This window comes from Cajanus cajan, chromosome 3 (assembly GCF_000230855.2).
Source record: "Cajanus cajan strain Asha chromosome 3, NIPB_CcT2T_4, whole genome shotgun sequence".
NCBI lineage: Eukaryota > Viridiplantae > Streptophyta > Magnoliopsida > Fabales > Fabaceae > Cajanus > Cajanus cajan.
The window spans coordinates 74,044,548-74,066,484 of record NC_138519.1 but is presented as its reverse complement, the minus strand read 5'-3'; the positions used below and the strand labels follow the sequence as shown (position 1 = coordinate 74,066,484).

Genomic DNA, 21,937 nt, shown 5'->3' with positions numbered 1-21,937 from the left:
ATTTTCACTAAAAGTACACAACCAGTTTCGAACCCTGGTCATGTGAGTGAAGGGCCAAGCACAATACCACTGCGCAAATTTGATTTCTTTGTTTACTACTGAAAGTAATTTATATATAATATATATATATATATATATATATATATATATATATATATATATATATATATATAAAATACAGAAGCTTATGATTTTTATTATCTTATAATTTAATATTGGATTTTTTTTTATTATAAAATATAGCAAATAAAATCTAAAATTTTTTTTGATAAAAATATTTAATAAATTTTAATATATAATAAATTTAATATCAAAATATTTATCTAGATTTAAGTTATAATTATTATAATACTTTGATTTAATATTAGATATCTTTTGATTATAAAATATAATAAATAAAATCTAAAATCTGTAGCAATTTTTTTTATACAAATATTTAATATCAGAATATTTATTATAATTTTAGTTATGATTTTTATAATCTTTTGATTTAATACTGAATTTCTTTTGATTATAATATTTTAATGTGTTTTATTTGAAATATCAATTAAAATATTTTATTATTTTTTCATTTTGATTTATTGTAAAATAATTAGAATATTTAATTTAGTATCATTAAAAAAATAACCATTATGAGATTTAATTTATTTAATTTTATTATTTATTATAATACTTTTAGTCACTGTATTGATAAAAAAAATAATTTTAATTAAAATATATTTTAAAATTTTAGTTAATTCATTATCATTCACTTAGTTTATTAAAAAGTGATAAAATATAATTTATTTTCAATTGATTTAATAAAATAAAAACTTTAAAATATATATTTAAAATCTATAACAATTTCTTAAATAGAAATATTTAATTAATTATAATATATACTAAATTTAATATCAGAAAATTTATTATAGTTATAATTTTTATTATCTTTTGATTTAATATATCTTTTGATTTGTACCCAAAAAAAATGTTCTTAATTTTTTTTTCAATTTATGTTTTTAGACTAAAATTTTTATTTAGTTTTAGTCTTTGAATTTTTTTTTTAATAAACATGTCAAAATTTAAAATGTTAACAGTAGAAAAAATTAAGTAGTAAAAAATCTATATAATTCCTCTTTTTTCATTATTATCATTAAAATTATTGAGATTGCATTGTTTTTAGTCTCTACCTAATTAATTAATGTATTTCTACTTAAGGTTATTCTTATAAAAGTAATTAATGCCACAAATAATTTGGAAAAGATCTTATAAAAAGGATTAAGAAAGTTTTAGGGGAGGGTTTTCTACAAATAAAGGTTGAAATATATGAATTTTATTTTTAATTCTTATAGTGAAAAATATTTCATTTTAGCACCTAATCATATTATTTTTCAATTCTTTTTAATTTTTATATTATTATAAAATTTATCTTTTATTTCCTATAATAAATAGGTGACAGAGATTAAAAGAAAAAAAAATATGTATAAATGACTAAAATTGTTTTTAATTGTAGAAATTGAAAAATAAAATTTATGAAATTACTAAATAGGTATTTAAATCTTATAAAAGTCATTAGGGTAGTATAACACAATTATGGACAATGAATGAGTGCTTGGGTACAAAGGGGCCATGGGCTTTCGGCCCAAATCAGGGAAAAAAAAAAGGAGTTTCGGTTCGAAATTACACTCGTTTCGCTGCGAGAGTGAAGGAGCCAGAAACTGTTGCTTCTCTTCGAAGCTCAAAACTTAAACCCTAGTTCTCCCTCTCTTTCTCTTTTTGCGTCTTCAACCATGTCCGTGATACTGGTAATCTCTCTCTTTCTCTCTTTCACTCTCTCACTCTGTTAAATCGTTCCCCTTTTCCTCTGTTAAATCGTTCCAACGCTCCCTCGCCGGCCACCACACCTCCTCTGTTAAATCGTTCCCCTTTTCCTCTGGAGATTCCATCGCTTCTCGCCTTTTCCTCTTCGCTTCGCCGGCGTTGGAGGGTCAGTAATGTGCTTTTTCTCTCTCTCCTTTTATTTCTTTACCCTAACTTTTAATTTTGATTAAATGTTTGTTGATATCTTGTATTTGTTGAGTGCAGTACATCATGGTTCTTTTATGCCATGTTCAAACTTGAATGTCAATAAAAGGGAGATTGTAATTATTTTAATTCTATAAAACCTGGTTATTAGATTGTTGATAGCTTTTATCCCAATCAACCTTGTAAATGTATTCAGGTGATAATGCCTCAATTGGACTTAAGCTATATGTCAACATGGGTAACGAGTGGAATAAGAAGTGTGTGGTACTCTGATTCTTTTCTTTTTGTTTTTGAACAATCCATATTTTATTGAAAATATCTGGTAGTTGGTAACCTTACTTTATTCAATTTAATGATTATGGTGCATTTAGTTATATTTGCGTTGCTATTACAAAATAATTGCTGCTTGTGTGAACTCTAAGTTTGCAACTTGTGTTTTACGTACTTGAATTCAAATTATCTACTTATCCTCTTATGATTTGTACGTATGTGTGTTGCACAGGTGGAAGAAATAAAATTAAAGCCTGTGATTGCATTTGATTGTGGTAAGTTCTGTTTTGGCATTTTTTTCATTCAGGTGGAATTGTGCTAAAGACCAAATTTATAAATGGAACTTCAGCTAATGACTTGATGTTTATATGAATTGCTTCTTTTGATTTGTTAAAAGCATAAATGAAGTTGAACTGATAAATGATTGATGGTTATATAACCATAGGTTTACACATAGGCTTCTTTTTATAATAACTACTTTAAACATTATAAAAATTATGACTAGTTAGAAATCTTTATACCGACTGTGTATAAATATTAAAATTTTTAAGCATTGACTAATTAGAAGCCTCGCATACAATACTTATGCCAACTTTCTAGAGAAGCTTACATGACAGCTCCTAATTTCTGTGAATTTCGCCAACAAAGTGTTACTATGTTCCAGGGATTTGTCACACAACGAGTTGGAAGGACCTCTGCCTGAATTTCTGGCAGAATTGCCAAAGTTAAAAGTTCTGTAAGTTTGAATCTTTGTTAGAACTACTAAATTGATAATTAATTTTCCCAGCCAGACACTTGGATAACATATAATTTATGATTTATTGTCTTTGCAGTAATCTGACAGGGAACAAGCTTTCTGGTCCAATTCCTAAGGCTCTCAAGGATAAGGCAGATAAAGCTTTGCAATTAAGGTTTGTAGAATAATATTTTATATTGAAGGAATATTATATGATATCTCCAAAATAATTTATTCAAGTAGATAATCCCGCATGTTGTATGTTCTGTTACATACTTAACAATAAAAAGATAATTTATCTGTCATCATTTCTTAGTTCCTTATATATAATACACTTTGTGTATATATTTTTAAATTAATAGACTAACTTACACATAGCCCAGTTTTTTTTAGTTTGTACGCAGAATTAATATTCATTTTTTTTTATGTCAGTTGATGGTGTTGACTATAGATAATGGAATTGTTTAATATTTGCTTCTGTTCCTGGATGTGATGTGTTTGTTGGTAGTCTTACCTTTGTGTATGTTCAGGGGACTCGTGATTTTGCTAAAGAACAAATGACAATTAGAAAGATATTAGAAATTACTATTTTTTTTTAGTATTGTATCTATAATTTGTGATTCTGATTAGTGGTAAAATTTTAACTAAAATTTATGATTTTGAATCAATAATTAAAATTGTTACAGTGAGTGTTCTCTTCCCAATTAATTTTATAACTCTAAGAAGGGTTTAAATATATCAGTTGTGGATTTTGTTGTCTTAAATTATTTGCTGAATTATTTGCTGCAAAATAACAATTATTTGCTGAATTAAAATCAAAGAATATGTTGTCTTGAAATTTTTGTTGAAATAATATTTTTTTATTTTTTTAGAAGAAATATAAGGAGCATCTAATTGAAGTCAAGCAACAAGCTACACAGGATGACATAGAGGGCTCTGCTTCTACTTGTATTAATGATAATGAAGTTTATTTGCAGGTGGTTAAAAAGAATCAGAAGGGAAACTTGTATGGGCTTGCTGGATTGACCGAATGACATAGCAGAAGACCCTTAATTAAGTTTCTTTATTTTACTTGTTTCAGGATATTTTATTGTATTTCACTATTACTTTGTTGAAGTTTAAACGTTTTATGTTATTATTGTGTTTTTAGCATACTATATTGACATAAATATAAATTTACATCGATGAGATTATGTCTTTTAGTATGTTCTAGTTTATTATTATAAATTGTGTAATATATATATTGTTAATTTCATATTCGTTAACAGGTATAAATTTATAATTCAAAAAGAATTTAAAAATACTGGTTAGTATTAGAGATCGAAATAGCGATCAAAAGAATTTGTAGCTAATTCAAGTTTTTCGCGATCGAAATAGCGACCGAAATAATGCGTAGCTAATTTAAGTTTTAGCGACCGAAATAGCGACCGAAATAATACGTAGCTAATTCAAGTTTTTAGCGATCGAAATAGCGACCGAACTAATTCGTAGCTAATACAGCTTTTAGCGATCGAAATAGTGACCAAAATAATTCGTAGCTATTTTTAATTTTTAGCAACCGAATTTATTCGTAGCTATTTCAGTTTTTTAATAACCGATTTAGAGACTGATTTTTAAAATGTTTTTATTAAATAAATAAAAAAAATTAGCGACGGAAATTGCAACCAAATAATTCGGTCGCAAAATTGGTCTCCAAAAGTTAGGAGACCAAAATTTTAGCGACGGATTTTCAATGTCTAGCGACTGATTTTTTGGTCGCTAAATTGCGACCGAAAAAATTTCGGTCGCTATTTAAAATAGAGACCAGGGTTTTAGCGATAGATTTTTTCGGTCGCTATTTCGGTCGCTGAATGTAATAGCGACTGAATTTACCTAAATAGCGACCGATTTTGGTGGTCGCTAAAACTTGATTTTTTTGTAGTGTTGATATTTTGGTAAATATAGATTTTGACTTTTCTTCCTTGTAAAATATAGGATTTTTTTTTTCTTTTACTTCTTCTAGCTTTTTTTTTATTTAATTTCTTCTCTGTAAATAAAATTGTTCCATTTCCATCCTTATCTTTAGACTATCCGTTAAATCATATGGAAAAAAATTATAACAATTATAGAGGATAAAATTTTGAAAAGACCATAATGAAAATAATTAAAATTAAAACAAGTTTATTTCACCGGGACTAAATATCTATTTAAGTTACATTTATAAAATTTAAACCTTAATTCACATTGATATAGAATATTAAAAAAATAATTTTTGTAATTAGTTAAAAATAATTTTAAAAAACTAAACCTTAAATATAAAACTTCATATAAGTCATATAATAACGCAGTCACCTTTTAAGTTGTGAAAGAAATACAATGTGAGGAGCAGAAAAAATAAAACATAAAGTAAGATACATTTCTCATAATAACACAAGCATGAAATAGTAAAGAGGATTTTGCTTAATGTAATGTATAAGTGACATTTGTGTGATATAGAAACGGTGTTAGTGTAATATTGTGCATTCTTGTTTTTGTTTTTTGTTTTTTTATTTATTATTTCATACTCATTTACTATGATTCCACTACAAGAAAACTTGTCTTTAGAAACTAAATTTTTAGTCTTTAAATTAACAAAATCAGTTACTAAACCAATAAGTGACTAAATTAGATACCAATTGTAGAAAGTAGCTAAACAGCTGGTTGCTAATTTTAGCTACCAATCTAGAGTCTGATTTAAAAACTAATTTAATAACCAATTTTTTATGACCAATTTTGTGACTAATTGTATAATAACCAACTTAGTAACTTATTTTACAATGACCAACTTATTGACCAATTTTTAATGACCATCTCATTGACCAATCTTATAGTGACTGTTTTAATTACCAATATTACAGTAACCAATTTAGATACCACTTTTGATAATAACTAATTTAGTAACCTATTTTATAACAACTTATTTTGTAATAATCAATTTAGTAACTGTTATAATAACCAATTCTAAAGTAACCATTTTAGTGACCAAATTTTAAAATAACTAAATTAGTGACCCATTTTTCAATGACTCAAAGTGACTAATATAATATAAAAAAAAGTAGTCACTAAATTTTTTCCTTATTCATCTTTCTTATTTATGCCATTTTCTTTCATATTTATTATCTTCTTTATTCAAATTCACCACATACCTAACTTCAATTATTTTTCTGCTAAAACATAATAATTATTTGAGTATAGCATTAATTATTTATTTACTTCACATATTTATTCTATGTTAAACTATTATGCAAAAGAATCAACATATGCTATATACTAATATGAAAATTAAGAAATTAAATTTTCTAATTTTTTAAAATTGCACATAATATCCTCCAAACATACAATCCTCGCTAGCTGTATTTATAATACTCAAACAATCACTTTCTATAAAATTTCGTTTGACAATAATTAGTTTTAATATAGCAACAAACTGTCTTTAACACTTCCAGTGAACATCAATCAACCAGATGTCTTTCTTTCTCCCCAAAAAAAGAACAACTTAAGAAAAACACAAAAATTTGGAACATTTTCAACAACGAAGTGCATGAAGTTCTTAAAACTGTCTCAAGAAAAAAAAAACACCTGTGAAAAAAATGAGTGAATAAAAAACTTAACATATATCATGAATGTAACATGTCCTTTATCTTGTGCCTGGAACTTTTCTTGTTCATCACATTCTTTTGTTTCTTCTAAAATAGTCATCTACACAAAAAAGTACAAAATAAACAAATATATAATTAATCAAAACAAAAACATGCTATACAAAATTGGAATGAGTACAGAACTGAATCTTGATGAAATGAATTGAAAGTCCCTTATAGTGTTTCATTCCTATTTTATCATCTCTTTTATATATATATATATATATATATATATCCAAAGGTTGAGAGGTACCTTTCTTCAAGGTAAGGACATAATTATGAGAGATTAAATATATATTTAACCAAAGACATGAAAGCTTATTAGCATTTAGATTACAAAAGAATTATATGTGTGAATTCTCTATTAATTTTATCAAATTCTAAATTTTATAACTTGCACGTATTTTATGAGCACACCAAATTCCCATAAACTCAATTGCACATATAACTTGGTTTAATATTTAAATACTAAAAGCAATAGGGTTGTATTATACCTGCTCCATTCGTGTCAACTAATTTCTCTTTAGGTAATAGTATCACAGGATACAACTTAACTTTCCCATCCTTAGCAAGACAAATAGGATTTGCACCTTGTGTGATAACGGTAATCCTTTTGTGTGTTCCTGATGCCTTTGGCCACTAGGAAATCTTTAAAGCTATTTCCTCGACATTATCAATCTAGTCAATAGGAAAAGAGTCAAAATAGATAACAAATTAAAACTTGAAACCAAAACTACAACCCTACAGATCTGTTATGCAATTCCCTCCCAGCCATGAACTTTAGAAAATGTTCTTGCTTCAATCTCATTTCCAAAAATGTAGTCCATATGTCTGAATCCCGGAATGGATATCGGTAAGATCAACATGTAAATTTTTCCTTATTTGAATTTAACAGAAAAGGATCCTTACGGCAAAAATTTCTCCTGTTCATCCTTGAAGAACTCACAAATAAAGGGAGCAGAAAGGTTCATCATGAAGAACTGCATACAGGAATAAAATACTTGATCTCCAAAACTGCTAGTAAAATGGGAATGCCAAGTTCTATTGATATCAAACCTTGTTATTCTTGGTTGCATGTTCAGCAACTAATTGTATCGAATCAGGAGATACAGTAAGGAAAAAGCCAGAAACTCTTCTTCATCTCTTCCCCAAATTTGTCCTTTCCTATGCAACCTATGTAACTTCTGGCACCAAGTACTTGAAGCATCCACTATTATGAGGAGGAGGCAAATGATTAGCTACTTTCACCACAACTACTCCAGACTCAGCTTACTTCATGTAAAAGAAAGTACATACCTAAGCAACCCTGGTAGAATTATGAGTAGCACCTGCCAATAAGGAAATTATAGAAATCATCATATAAAATATGCATTTCCAACTCTTTCATGTTTAAAGATTATCAATTAGACAAGACAAACTTGGAATTTCCTTGACGAGGCCTTTTGGGATCAGCAAACCGAACAATTAGTGGTTGCTCACAACCCTATGTAGAAAAATACAAGATTAACCAAAATGCTTTCTTAAGGAGAATTATTAAAAGGAAAAAAAAATACATAATTTTTTCTTACTCTCATTGTTTTGGTTCCATTAAGTCCATTAATAACTGCAAGAACCATATCTCTGTGAAAGTATTTAAAAAAATCACATCCTTCAACCAAAATAAGAGAAAATATTATATATTCAGTATTGACATCAAACACACATGTATAGAGACAAAAAAATATTTTTATTTTCGTTTCTCAAGTCAATTTTTTCCTGATTAAAACATGACTTCGTATTTTGATATTTGCTAACACTTCAAAAATTGACTTTGTATACATAAAGAACTAATTGAATCTCACTTATGTTAATCTCTTTATAAAGTCCTTGCAAGCCACAACCACTGCCTGAAGCCCTTCATCGCATATCAAATCAAGCACCTGTACAAGAACAACATCCAAACACCAATCTGCCCCAAATCAAAATTCAAATCCACAAGAATACAATCAAAACACACAATGGCATAATATAATCATTAACCAGTATAGCTCAAATGCGGCGGCATAATCCAGCTCTTGATCGAAAACCAGCGCACCCTCCGTAGCACTGAATGAGTCGGTTCCAAGGTGAGTAAGCTACGGAGCCCGAACCATTAACCAGTAAAGCTGAGCCATGAAGACACATCGGTTCAAACGAAGCTTCTTCAAGGAAGGTGACCTAGCCACCAAAGCCTCGAAATTAATAGGACACTCAACGCAATCGAACACAAGAGACTCCATATTGGTTTGGGTCTTGGGAAAACACAAAATCCAATTGACCTCCTCATCATCCTCTACCTCCACCACAGATTCCACAAGCTCAAACACCCTCAGCGACTTAAACATGAGAGTCGAAATTAGAAGGTAAAGGTGAGGGTGAGGGTTTAAAGATGAACACTCCACACGTGGACAAGAAGAAATCGCGGATGCTCCTATATTTGCTCCTATATTCGACGCGTAGTTTCGTTTCTCGTGGAGGCTCTTCGTCTCAAAACGAAAATGTCTTGGTTCATTTTTTTTTTATTTTTTTTCAAAAGGTTTACCTTTGTTCATTATTATTAAATTATTCAGTAGCCCTTGAAGCCCATCTCTTACACGGCTAGATCTTTGATGCTTTAGGTTCTTAATTTGTTTTTTTGGTATATAATTAATCAGATAATAATGGTATCAATATATATTCATGCCATACACTTTAGAAAATTTTGAGTTTTGATAAGTTAGATAAAATATAAATTTAAAGATTAGGCTTTGATAGTTATAAAACAAAATATTATATAAATAATATTAATATTTTAATTTTTTTAATTTTAATTATATACTTAAAAAAATAGTTTCTAAAATGAGTTAAAAATGACAAAAAAATATCAATTTTTAGTGTATTTTAATTAGAGTCTAATTTATCTAAAATAAATTAACAATGAGTGAAAAATTAGTTGTATATTATATTTTTGTATTAGATACTAAAGAAAATCTAAAATGAGCTTATAGTGAATAAAAAATTAATTATTATTTATTAGTGTATTTTAATTAGAGATCAAATATTTTTGTGTCTAAAATAATTTAACAATGACTGAAATATTAGTTTCTTGTTATATTTTTATTAGAGACCAATACATTAGTTTCTAATATAGAACAATTAGATACTAAAAAATGGTATCTAAATTGAGTTAATAGTGACCAAAAAATTAATCTCTAGTAATATTTAAATTAGAAACTAGAAAATTTAGTCTCTAATTTTAGTGCATCTTAAGACTAAAATATTGGTTTCTAAAGTGTTTTAATAATGACAAAAATTTTTGTCTCAAATTATATTTTAATTAGAGACTAAAAAAGTTGTATCTAATTATAAATAATATTTTTTAAACTATTAACTACTAAAAGTTTGGTCTCTAATTACATTAAAAATATTAATAACAATAGAGATTGAATTAAAGACCAACTACAATCAATCTCTAAAATAGTATTTAAATAAGTTGCTAAAGTGACTATATAAATTTGGTCTCTAAATCAGTCTCTATTTAATGAATCTTGTAGTGTTCAATTTGTTATGTCAATCATATATTATGTAAATAGTTCTTCTACTTGTTATATTTTTTTTTATATTGGGAGGGTAATTGTGTGATTCATGTATGACTTTTATGATGTTATGTTCATTTATTTATATATTTTTTTTATAGTCACCAATGCATTTATTGTAGGTATATTTTTTACTCCATATTATTGTATTTCAATATTTAAAAGTTTTATAAATTTGACTCAAATAGATGTTTAGTCCTTATAAAATATGATTATTTTTGTTTTAATTATCATAATTTTTGTTATTTTTATTTTGATCTTTCCAAATTTTAGTTGTTTTTATATAGGTGCTCAAAATTTTAGTCCCAATATTTTTTTTTTATTTTTCTATTTTTCTCCATATAGTTTTCTAACCTTTTTTCTACTAGACTTAGTGTGTGTGTTTGTTTTTCCATTTGCAATATGCAAACATGGATTCATTTAAATTCATTAAGACACACGTTTTTCTATTTTAGTGCTTTGGTACATGCCAATAAATATAAAAAACATAGCCTTAACAGTCAATATTTTTTTTATCGGTAGAAATTACAATGATAATAATAGAATTTAAACTTTAAACCTATGCATATTATCTACTTCTTATCATTAGACCAATTTTAGTTGTTCATTTAACAGTCAATTTGAAAATACTAACAAAGACAAAAATGAAAAAAGAATTGAAGAACAAAATTGAATTGTTTTTAAAAAGGGGTAAAACCAAAAATCCTTATTTTACATGGACGAAAAAGTTATTTAATCTATTTTTATGGAACAATTTAATTAATTATCTATGTCATAAAATATACTATTTTTTTTACGACAATAGTACTCAACTACTGTTGAAAAATAAAAACTGGATTACCAAGTTATATATACAACATGTATACATGCACTTGATGGTAGAGCCTCACAAAAAACGAAAAAAGGAAGTAGAAACTTTCAAGAGAAAAATCAATTTTGAAATGTTCAAGATAAGTTTCGCATTCTTTCAAATAGGTTGGTTGAGTTTCTGCTTCCTTAATTTTACACTACAATAAATGTTACATATAATGACATGCAAAAAATATCATTAAGTATAATATATGTAAGTATATATTAATTTGACATATATAATTACACACAATTTTAGTGTTGATTTTGAATGAGATTTAACGACATATTGTGTGTCACTATAGCCTATACTCCCATACTTTTTTAACAATATACTAACATATATTATATTTATTATGTAAGTAAAAATAATTTTTAGTGACAATTTCTATGTTACTGTAAGGTATGTATCACTATATAACAATTTTCTATGTTACTGTAAGGTACGTACGTATATTAGTATCATCATTCGGCACACGATACAGGAATATCCCAAGTTTGATCTCGGGGAATACCTAAAGTTGGGTCTCTACATTATAACAAAATTTATTATTACCGATAATTATTTAACGGTAATAAATTAATTGTCTTTATTTTATTATTTAATACAAATATTAATGACTACTAAAAATGTATTTACATCACACCAAACTTTACTAATAGCGACAATTATTTATTGAAAAAAACTTAAGTCCCACAATAACTAGAAATAAAATATTTAAAGAGTATATAAATGGATGATAATTCTCACTTTACAAGTTTGTTTTGTATGGTTGAATTAAACTTATAACTTACTATTCTAAGCTGTATTAGATTACTCACCATTACCAAACTTAATAGGAGATAAGACAATTAAAAAAAAATTAAAGAATATATAAGTAGAAGACAACATTCCTCTTACAAGTTTAGCTCATATCGACTAGAAATAAGATAATTAAAGAGTATATGTATCTTACAAGTCTCACATCGACTAGAAATAAGGTAATTAAAGAGTATTTGTATCTTAGAAGTCTCACATCGACTAGAAATAAGGTGATTAAAGAGTATTTGTACTCATCTTACAAAGTTTCACATCGACTAGAAAATAAAAAAATAGTACAAAAAGTTATATACTTTTTTCGACTATTATAAGGGTTTTTAAAGAATATTAGTAATAATTTTTATTACCACTAAAAATTATATTAAATATCACTAATAAAAACTTATTTTATTGTAGTGCTGGGATTAACAGTTACTGCTCTTTCATCTTATGTAAGCAAAATGTCTATCACGATCTTGTGGGATCGTAGATCATAGGGAGTTTAAGATTTTTTGAAAAAGACAAAAATAGGTATAGGGTATGATTAATGTTATTTTTTTTTAATCAGAATTGAAAATTTATAATACAGATCTTATTAATATATATATTCACATACATTATAAAAAAATTTGTAATTTTGATAAAAAAAAATAATGTCAATCATACATAAGGATTTCTCCTTCCGGAAAAGCTTTCCCTTGACTCAAAGTAGAAGGATTAACATTAAGACTAAGTCCGGAATTTTGATGACTTCTGAAAAAAGTTTATAAGGGTTAGGGTTTTCTCAAACAACGTGTCTATGGTGAAAATGAAAGTTATGATCGGATGATGATTCGTCACTAGTTTCAGGAAACCAAGAGTTCATTCTACGTCCCTAGTTTGGATGAAAATTAACAAGAAGTGACACACTAGGTTCTACAATTGGGTAATAATGAACATCTTCGGGGAGGAACACTGAAACAACAACTAGAGGCCAGTCGATCGTAAAAAGGAGGGCGATTAATTAGGTTTTGAGTCATGACTTATGTTACCAAAACTGGCCTATCATTGCGATTGCGCGATGCCATCTTTTGAAAAGCAGAATTGGGAAAAAGAAGAACAATAACTGCGAGGAAGGAAAATATAAAACCATAATGAAATAGAATAATAGAAGAATATAAGAAAACTTGAAAGACAAATGTGGAGCAAAAAATGAAGAGTTGGGCCAAAAATGGGGGAAAAAGGCAAGGAGTGCTAGCTCAATAAAGAAAACATGTGATTAAACCATTTTTTTTTATAAAAAAATAACTACAAATAAGAAGAGATCGTGTACAGGCAAAATTCCAAATTTCAAAAGAAAATACACGGTGATAATGTCCCAGAAAGAGGTTACACATGTAACAAAGTTGTTGATTAAGATGAATCCTCAATTATTTACGAAGGTTTACTTTGGTACATTATTCTCTTTTAAACTCAGTTTTGATTCATATAAAATTTTATGGAGTTCAAAAACTCTTAAGTTGACATTACTTTTGCAAAATAACACTGACTTGTGTCCGATCTTTCTCCTTTTAAGATATAGCTAGTCTGATTTTAGCTAGGGTTTGTTCCATCTAAAATTAGACTTGAATTTTATGTTAAATGTAAAATACTTGGTACATGTGCATAAGTAATAATGGCGACGGCTACGTGGCATTTCTATATAAAGGTGACCCCTACACTGAGGTACGCATTGACTCTAATTTCAATATACACATCCCAACAAATACTAATCACTTAATTCTTGTAGATGCTATACCACCGGAGCTTGATATTGCTGTCACATTGTCACTGAACCATTGTGGCATCAATGTTGGAAACCGAGTTAAATCCTTTACTCTACTTCACAAAAAGTGAAAATATTATTATTAATTGTTATATATAACTAATGTTAAAATTTTAACAATAAACATTTAACAGATTAAAACTGTGAATTTTATAAAATTGGATGATTAAATTTACACACTTTAAAATTGAGAAATTAAAATGACAAATATTAATATAGAGAGATAAAAAAAATACAATTTAACCTATTTTTAATTATAATAACTAACAAAAAGAAGTTCAAACACATGTTTGTTATACTGTACATTATAGTTACTTGAAATCGACTAATAAACTAACATTTTGCGTCCTTATTTATGCTTCACAGTTCATGATATTGAGTTAATTACATGACCCTCTGATTCGCTGATTCATTCGCCTTATGTGTAAACATCAGTGTTGCTCCATGGCTTTATACATGAGGTTACCTCTAATAAATGTTCACTTGGTGTGGTATAATTCTGCAGGTAATCTTGGTCTTGCTACTGCGACTAGTGGCTGAGCAAGAAACATATCTGCTTTGGACTCAGCAAGATTGATGATTGACACATTAGGAGGTGCAGTCCAAGTGAAGCCATGGAGCAACCTAGCCAACAACATTACAGTTATTGTGGTGCCAAGCATTATTCCAGGACAACCGCGCCTTCCTGTGCTGAATGAAATGAACCTTAAATTTGGCTCTGTCATAACTACATCTGACCCATCACTCTTGAGGTGGCGTTCTGGTTTGAATTTGAGGGGTTCCTGCCACACTTTTGGATTTCTTCCAAGACCACTTCTACTCAGTAGTATATGACTACCCTTTGGGATCAAGTAATCAGCAACCACTGTATCCTCCATACAAACATGAGGAATAGTGAAAGGCACAACGGGATGAAGCCGAAAAGTTTCTTTCACGCAAGCCTTCAAAAAGCTGAGCTTAGGAATATCTGATTCTTGAACTAGTCTCTTTAGACCTACCACGTTGTCCAATTCTTCCATGGCTCGTTCAAGCAATTTTGGCTGGTTTATCATTTCTGCTAGTGCCCATTCAGATGCCTGTGTTGGATTGTCCACCACTGCCATCATCAACTCCTACAACAAGTTTAATTAAGTGTATATACTTTTAATTAATATATTAGACAAAAAATTGCATCTTACACACACGCATACATGTGTATATATATATATATATATATATGGAGGGATCTGTTTATTTTAAGAATAAATCTTCCTAGACTTACTATGTATAATAACTCAAGTTTTATATCAAATTTCAACGATTTAATCGTTGAATTTAAAGTTCTTAATGTATAGATCAAGTTTGTAAATTTTTAAAAAATTTGAAAATCGTTTGATACGTACTTCATTTCATTAATTCAAATTGACAGATAATCCTAAAATTATTTTATACATTGATTTAATTAATGAAATGAAGTATCAAACGATTTTTAAATTTTTTTAAAAATTTAAATATTTGATCTATGTATTAAGAACTTTAAATTCAACGGTTGAATCGTTAAAATTGATGTAAACCAATATATCATGAATTCTACATTTAAATGTGTAAAATACATTTTGTTAAGAAATTTGTGACCGAACATTCCTTATCTAACTGGTTCCGCCACAAATTTCATTGTACATATTTATTAAACGAACTAAATAGAGAACATTATTTATTACTATTGTTGTTTTATATATTCGAAACAGAAAGGATAAATTAGTTAAAAAAAGTTGTGGTTGTTGGAGCATAATCGTAATAGACAAAGGACATACTGTGAAGTATTTATACCTACACATAAAGAAAATATTTCATTTGATAACTTTATTTTTAGTTTTTTTTTTTTCTTAGATATCTTTATAATTTGGTTTCCGTAATTTCTAAGATGATCACTTACTCTCCGTATAAACAAAACACTCACTTTCAATTATTTGTACAGTTACTTTCAAATCTTAATATTTTTTCTTTTTCTCTTGCAACTACCTTTCCAAAACTATTTTGCTAAAAAGTAATAGTTCCTATAATGGGAAAATGCATGTGTTGGTGTGCATGAGTGAAAAATAAAATGAAGAAAGGGAAAGAGTGAAGTATTACTATAATTTGCGCCTTGATTTCCTTGACCGTCAACAATGGATTATCATTGACATCCTTGAGTGAGATCATAACATCCAGCAAGTCCTCTTCAACGGTCTTTGATCCATCTTTCCATTGCTTGATTCTCTCTTCAATGATGGGATCATGATATTTCTTCATGATCTTCATAGCATTCTTCAGCTCGCCCTTATGGCCATCCAAATCAAAGATCCTCAAAAATGGGATATAATCAGAAACGTAAAAGGCATAAACGTGTTTAAGCAAAGTGAAAATGGCATCTACATGCTCTACTTCTTCTAAACCAGCCCCTCCATCTTCCCTACCCTTTCCAAAATACCTTTTATTTAAAATTAATTTCCTAATCACATTACCACCATAATGCTGAGAAGCATTCCTAACATTTACAAGACTACCATCATTCGGATTTTTGCATTTGTTGAAGAGGGAAAACATAAGGTTGTCAGCTTCTTCATTCCTTTTGTCTTGGAGCCACTGATGCCTAAGGGGAGAGAACAAATCATTGACTATGATTTTCTTCATTTTTTTCCATTGTTCACCAAAGGGTACAAGAGCTGTTGTCACATATCCACTAGAGATGATACGCGTGGCTATACTTATTGGTCTTGATGCAAAAGGAGCATCATGTTTTCTTAGAAATTCACGTGCAATGATGGGGCATGTCACTGGGATTACGTGGACATTTCCTAAGCGGATACATGCAATTTCGGTGTCAATTTCTTTCATAAGATTATGTATCCACCTAAATACAGGTTTGTTTGTAAGCATTTCAGGGAGGTTACCAATTATAGGCCAAGGTTTGGGACCTGGGGGCAGTTTTTGTTTCTCAATTATGTGAGATCTTAAGGCTTTGATAGTAGTAAAGCCAGAAATCATAATAAGCAAACAAGACCAAAAGGATACAAGGTGTAACCAGGAAAAACCAAGAGACCAACTCATGGCTAAAACTGTATTTAAATAAAAGAAATGATCGAGTTGGGTTCAAAGACAAAAATGTATGAAGTTGATAAATGAGAAGTACGATGGCAGCCTATTTATAAGTGTGATGAGTGACATGGATGGAAGAAAGATCATCGGGGGAAAAAAACAAAAAATATTTAATTGTATTTTTGTCATATATTTCATAATTTTTTTTTTTGAATTTTCTCACTTAATTTTTGAATGTATTTATTCTGTCATCCTATTTTTAAAATTTATTATTTTATTATACTTATTAGTCCACTATTAAAATGACACATCGATTATTTAGTTATTATATAACACATTATGTCAATCATCAATATGTTATGTTAATGATAATTAATGATATTAGATGATTAATTTATGATTTGATAAAATGTGTAAAATTTTTAAAATTGATTAACAAATATTTAAATTTAAAATTTTGATAACAAAATTTGTGAAATATAAACGACAAAATCCAAAATTAAGCCACCAAAAAAAGGAAAGAGAAAACTAAAAGTTGAGGCGTGAAGATTATAAAATTCTATTATCTTTATATTTCGTCTTTCTAAAATTTTCCAATTGTTTTAGTCCTTTAAATATATATATTTTTTATTTTATGCTGACCCTTATAATTTAATGTTTTTTTGTCTCATTATTATTTATATAACACTTTATAATAAACAATAATATATAAGTAAAATATGAAAAATGTAATACATTTTTTTTAAATTGATTAACATTACATCATTTATTTAATGTAATAAAACATTTATTTCTAATTAAAATATTTATTTTTATGTTATAAATATTTAAATTTTAAAATATTTATATATAACAACTCATATTTTTCCTTTCATCTAGAATTCATGAAATATTACTCATAGACAAGTTCCAAACAATCTAATCCTAAAATTTGGTCTTGGTCTTGAAACTACTTTTCATATATCTTTGATGCCTTATGAAATTCATTTTGAATTTAGCTGGCTGGCGTTCCGGAGAGTATTAAATGAGAATTTAAATTTTGGAAATGTAAATATGTACGAACCGTTCTTCGTATAGATGCACAAGCCTTTGTTTTCAGTCAAATCAAGTTTTACATCCTTTTTAAGGCTTAATTCAGATCATTGCATTTTGTACACTAATATATCGTGCGTTAAAATACAAATGGAATGTTGAATTGCTTAATTTCATTTTATGCCATCTAAATTTTTACTTATTCGCGAATTTCACCCCAAATATTTTTTTTTCGAAATTTGCTCTCAATTTTTAATAATTTTTTGGAATTATAACTCTATGTTAATTAGTCTATACTTAATATGATTGTAAATGATATATTTTTTTTAATTTGTATTAGTATTCATATATGATAGATATTAATAATATAGATATTTTTTTAAATGATATAAATATTACATATATATCATAGATATTAATAATATAGATACAATTTTCTTTTATTAAAAAGAGTGAGAGATATGGGATGACACCACCATGTCTAAGGCAATGAGTTAATGACATATATATTAGCGGATATTTAAACTAAATACCATCGTTTATTTATTAGTAGTTAATTAAAACTTAATATCTAATTTAATTTAAAATTTACTTATAGAACTAAGGGTTAGTAAAGACTCACTAAAAAGATTTTATCTCTAATATTAAGGATTTTTTTAAGTAAATATATTCATTAAAAAAAGATTTTAATAGTCACAAAGAATGTCAAATTCACATAATGAAAAATGCAAATTGAGGCCAATTTTTTTTGAAACATTTGTATCAACAATAACTAATACAACTACAACTTATATGCATATAATTTCATTAATACAAACTCATATGAATACGATATATGAATATGTTAATAAAAATGAGTATGTTAACATTTGGGGTGAAAATAAATAGGCATTGATTAAAAATACATTACCTGAGTTTGGTTTGTTTAATTATTATAGTTTTCTTTTGTTCAAGACATGATGTGGCCTACATATATAAAACTTTGATTTTTGACTTACAATCTTGTTTAGAGTGTAATAATTTGATACCAAGAGAAAAAAAAATAGATATATTAGGTTTTATAAGCATATTTTTATGGTTTAATATATGACATTAATGACGATGAGTTATTTAAAAAAAAAATATACATTTTACAATAAGATATTGAAATAAGACATTATGCTTAATGTTCTTCAAAAAAAAAAGTATGATTTTAATACATTACAATAAATTTGGTATAATAATAGTGAATGTGTTTTCATCTCTTAAGTATATTAATTATCTAATTTTAGTTTATTAAATTTTAATCAAGTAATTTTAGTTTTTTAAGTATCGCAATTGTGCAATTTTGATCTCTTAATTTTAATTTACCACTTTTAGTCATTCAAGATCTACAATATGATTTTAGCCTCTAAGACCCTATAATTTTTATAAATTAGGAAGATAATGATGATTTTATTTTATTTTAACAGTTTTTATTTTATTTATTTTAATAAATTTAATCATTAAGAGGAGAATTAGAAATAATTAAAAATAATGGGTTTATCGGGAGCTATATATTAAAAGAGAGGCAGAGAAAGGATGGTATATTTTATCTTCACGTCCTTTGACGCTCATGTACTTTGAATAGAACACATCTAGAGAGTAAGGAGAAGGGATCATCGGAGAGGAGGTAGAAACTTAAATTTCATACGTTACATCACTCCAGATAAGGGGAGTGAGAACACTCATCTCTCATAATTGGGTGTATGCATGAAGGATAGAGAGATTGATCCCAATCCCATAAATATTATGTTTGATGAAATTTTGTGTACATTTGATGTGGTTTGTCGAGTAGATTTTTGAATATGAATTTTATTTGGTGATCTGATGTTTCTAAGGTAATTAATTGAGTGCTTTATAAAAAAAGGGTTAAAACCCTAAGGGAAAAGAATTGATGAATTTTAGGGATAAGAGTCGTAGACGTTTAATTGGATGAATCCACATTAAACGGTGAATTTTCTAGACTAAAACGAGTTCTGACTATTTAGATTTTTCTATGATCGTTTATCATGATGTTTGTTTGAGATTATTGTTCTAATGATGGTGTGATTCGGTGTTGGATTGCACGGGACACCGAGCTCGAGTGCTTGACGTCGGGCGTGCCTTGCGTGCCTTCATGTGCATGAAGGCATTGCCCAGACATACTGGTGTCAAGCATGAAAATGTCCATGTCGGGTGTGAAGTGATTAGGATGCTTTCTATCTCAGCTTAAAGTCGGGCATGGATTTGTTAAGCCGGATGTGAGAAGATTAGGATGCTCTCTATTTTAATTTAGAGCCAGGCGTAAGTTTCCAAGTATAATATTCTAAATTTCTAATACAATATTATATAATTTTAGTATTCTCAATTTTATTATTATCTTATTCTTAAAATAATAATATAAATTTTTAGTGACCATATTTTAAAATAAAAATTAAGTACAATGCTTTTATATAATTTTAATACATTAAATTTTTTATTACAATATTTTCAATAAATTAAAATGAAAATATATAATATTTAATTATAATATTTTAAAATCTTATTTATAATATTTTTTAGAATAAATTTGTTATTATGAAGTATAAATATTTAAATTGTTAAACATTAAATGTTTAATATAAGTAATAAAATTATTTTAAATTCTTTATAATATAGGTAATTAGAAGGAAGAGGAAAAAAATACTGTAGCAGATAAAATTTGCAACAGTATACGAACCTCTATCCTTAAGTGAAGGACTTTAGCTCTAACAAAGTGAGATTAGAATTGGTCATTCAATTCTAACTAAATGAAAGAAAAAAAATTGGTAATCATTACCAATTTGCCTATAAATAGGCATCGATGGGGGTGGGGGAGATGTTCAAGGGAAATTGAGAAAGGAAGAAGAGAAAGAGCACTTAAGTTATCTCTAATCAATTTTATGTTTCTACTAAGGTATAAGGGGAAGGGACTTTTATCTCTTTTAAATTTTCTATATTATTATATTTATTTATTTTATGTTACATGTAACGTAGTTAGTAGACTGGATCGGGGCGTTCCCAGATTGGAACGGATCGTTCCAAACTACTAAAATAAGGATGATTTAGTAGCCCAGAACGGGTCATTCCCAAATTGGAACGGGCCGTTCCAAACTACTAAATAGGCCTATGAATCTTGGACTGGAACGAGCCGTTCCAAAATGGTCATTGTGAGTTAAATTCAACTCTAGAACGGGCCGTTCTAGACGTGTTAGAATGGGCTGTTCTGGTTTCAGAGCGGGCCGTTCTGCATGTGAATTTTACACATGACGAAGGAGCTTAGAACGGGCCGTTCCAGATTTGGAACGGGCCGTTCTGGCCAGCTTCAGATTTCTATAAATAGAGGTTGTGCAGTTGAGGAGAAGGGGGGTTTTTAGAGAGAAGGACTCTAGATTAGGAAGCTTGTTTTGGGTGGATTGAAGTCTCGGGTTGAGCTTCGGAAAGGGAATTCCGCTTCTTCTCAGTTCTTGACTATTCTGAGCCAATCTTCAGGTGAGGGAAGCTAGAATGTAGGTTATTTAATTTCAGGAGAGTTAGGGAAGCTTTACGCATGGTGTTCTTTTGTTGAAATAGTTGAGTTGTTAGGTGCTTAAGTTGATTTATGCTGTTTATATTGTGTAAGTTGACATGATAGATGAATTTTAAATATATTGTATATTGCTGAAGTTGTTTATAAAGTTGTTAAGTTGCATTAAGTTGATATTGTAATGGCTATAGTTGTTTAATTAAGTTGTTTGCATGTTGTTAAAATTATTAAAGTTGCATAGTTGTATAATTGAATAAGAAGTTGTATAATTACATTGAGATGTATGATGAATAGAAAGTGAAATGAAGAGATGCATGTTGAGTACAGAGTTGTATGTTGCTATAAAGTTGTATGTTGTGCCATGTGTTGAAAATATATTATTTTATGATGATTGAGTCGTAAATTATGAGTTGAGCTAATAAGCTGTTGAGTTGATTGTGTTGTTTAAAGTTGAAATGAGATGTTGTGTTGTTAAAATGTGTTGTTAAACAATTTGTGATGAGTTGTTGTGCTGATAAACTATGTTATTCAAGTTGAATGTTGATTGAGATGATGAGTTAAAAAGTTGTATGTTGTTTAAGTTGTTAAGTTGA

The 21,937-nt window shown here is 28.0% G+C and overlaps 1 protein-coding gene, 1 long non-coding RNA gene and 1 pseudogene across 3 annotated transcripts; 1 reads left to right on the top strand and 2 right to left on the bottom strand.

Moving 5' to 3' along the window:
• The first annotated feature begins 365 nt into the window (after positions 1-365).
• LOC145956599 (uncharacterized) lies at positions 366-4,767 on the top strand. The gene is made up of 5 exons (XR_014432839.1): positions 366-1,966; positions 2,507-2,549; positions 2,939-3,010; positions 3,108-3,185; positions 3,883-4,767. It is a non-coding gene; the product is annotated as an uncharacterized LOC145956599 (long non-coding RNA).
• A 1,572-nt stretch (positions 4,768-6,339) lies between these two features.
• LOC109791378 (adenosine kinase 2-like) lies at positions 6,340-9,205 on the bottom strand (annotated as a pseudogene). The gene is made up of 8 exons (XR_014432642.1): positions 8,235-9,205; positions 8,085-8,149; positions 7,963-7,994; positions 7,723-7,876; positions 7,576-7,646; positions 7,425-7,497; positions 7,161-7,344; positions 6,340-6,727 (listed from the first exon to the last, which is right to left on the bottom strand). The product of XR_014432642.1 is annotated as an adenosine kinase 2-like (transcript).
• Positions 9,206-13,815: 4,610 nt separating this feature from the next.
• LOC109816895 (isoleucine N-monooxygenase 1) lies at positions 13,816-17,344 on the bottom strand. The gene is made up of 2 exons (XM_083072152.1): positions 15,824-17,344; positions 13,816-14,823 (listed from the first exon to the last, which is right to left on the bottom strand). Exons 1-2 carry the CDS (start codon positions 16,778-16,780, stop codon positions 14,191-14,193), a joined length of 1,590 nt encoding a protein of 529 aa, XP_082928278.1. The 5' UTR covers positions 16,781-17,344; the 3' UTR covers positions 13,816-14,190.
• Positions 17,345-21,937: the final 4,593 nt, after the last annotated feature.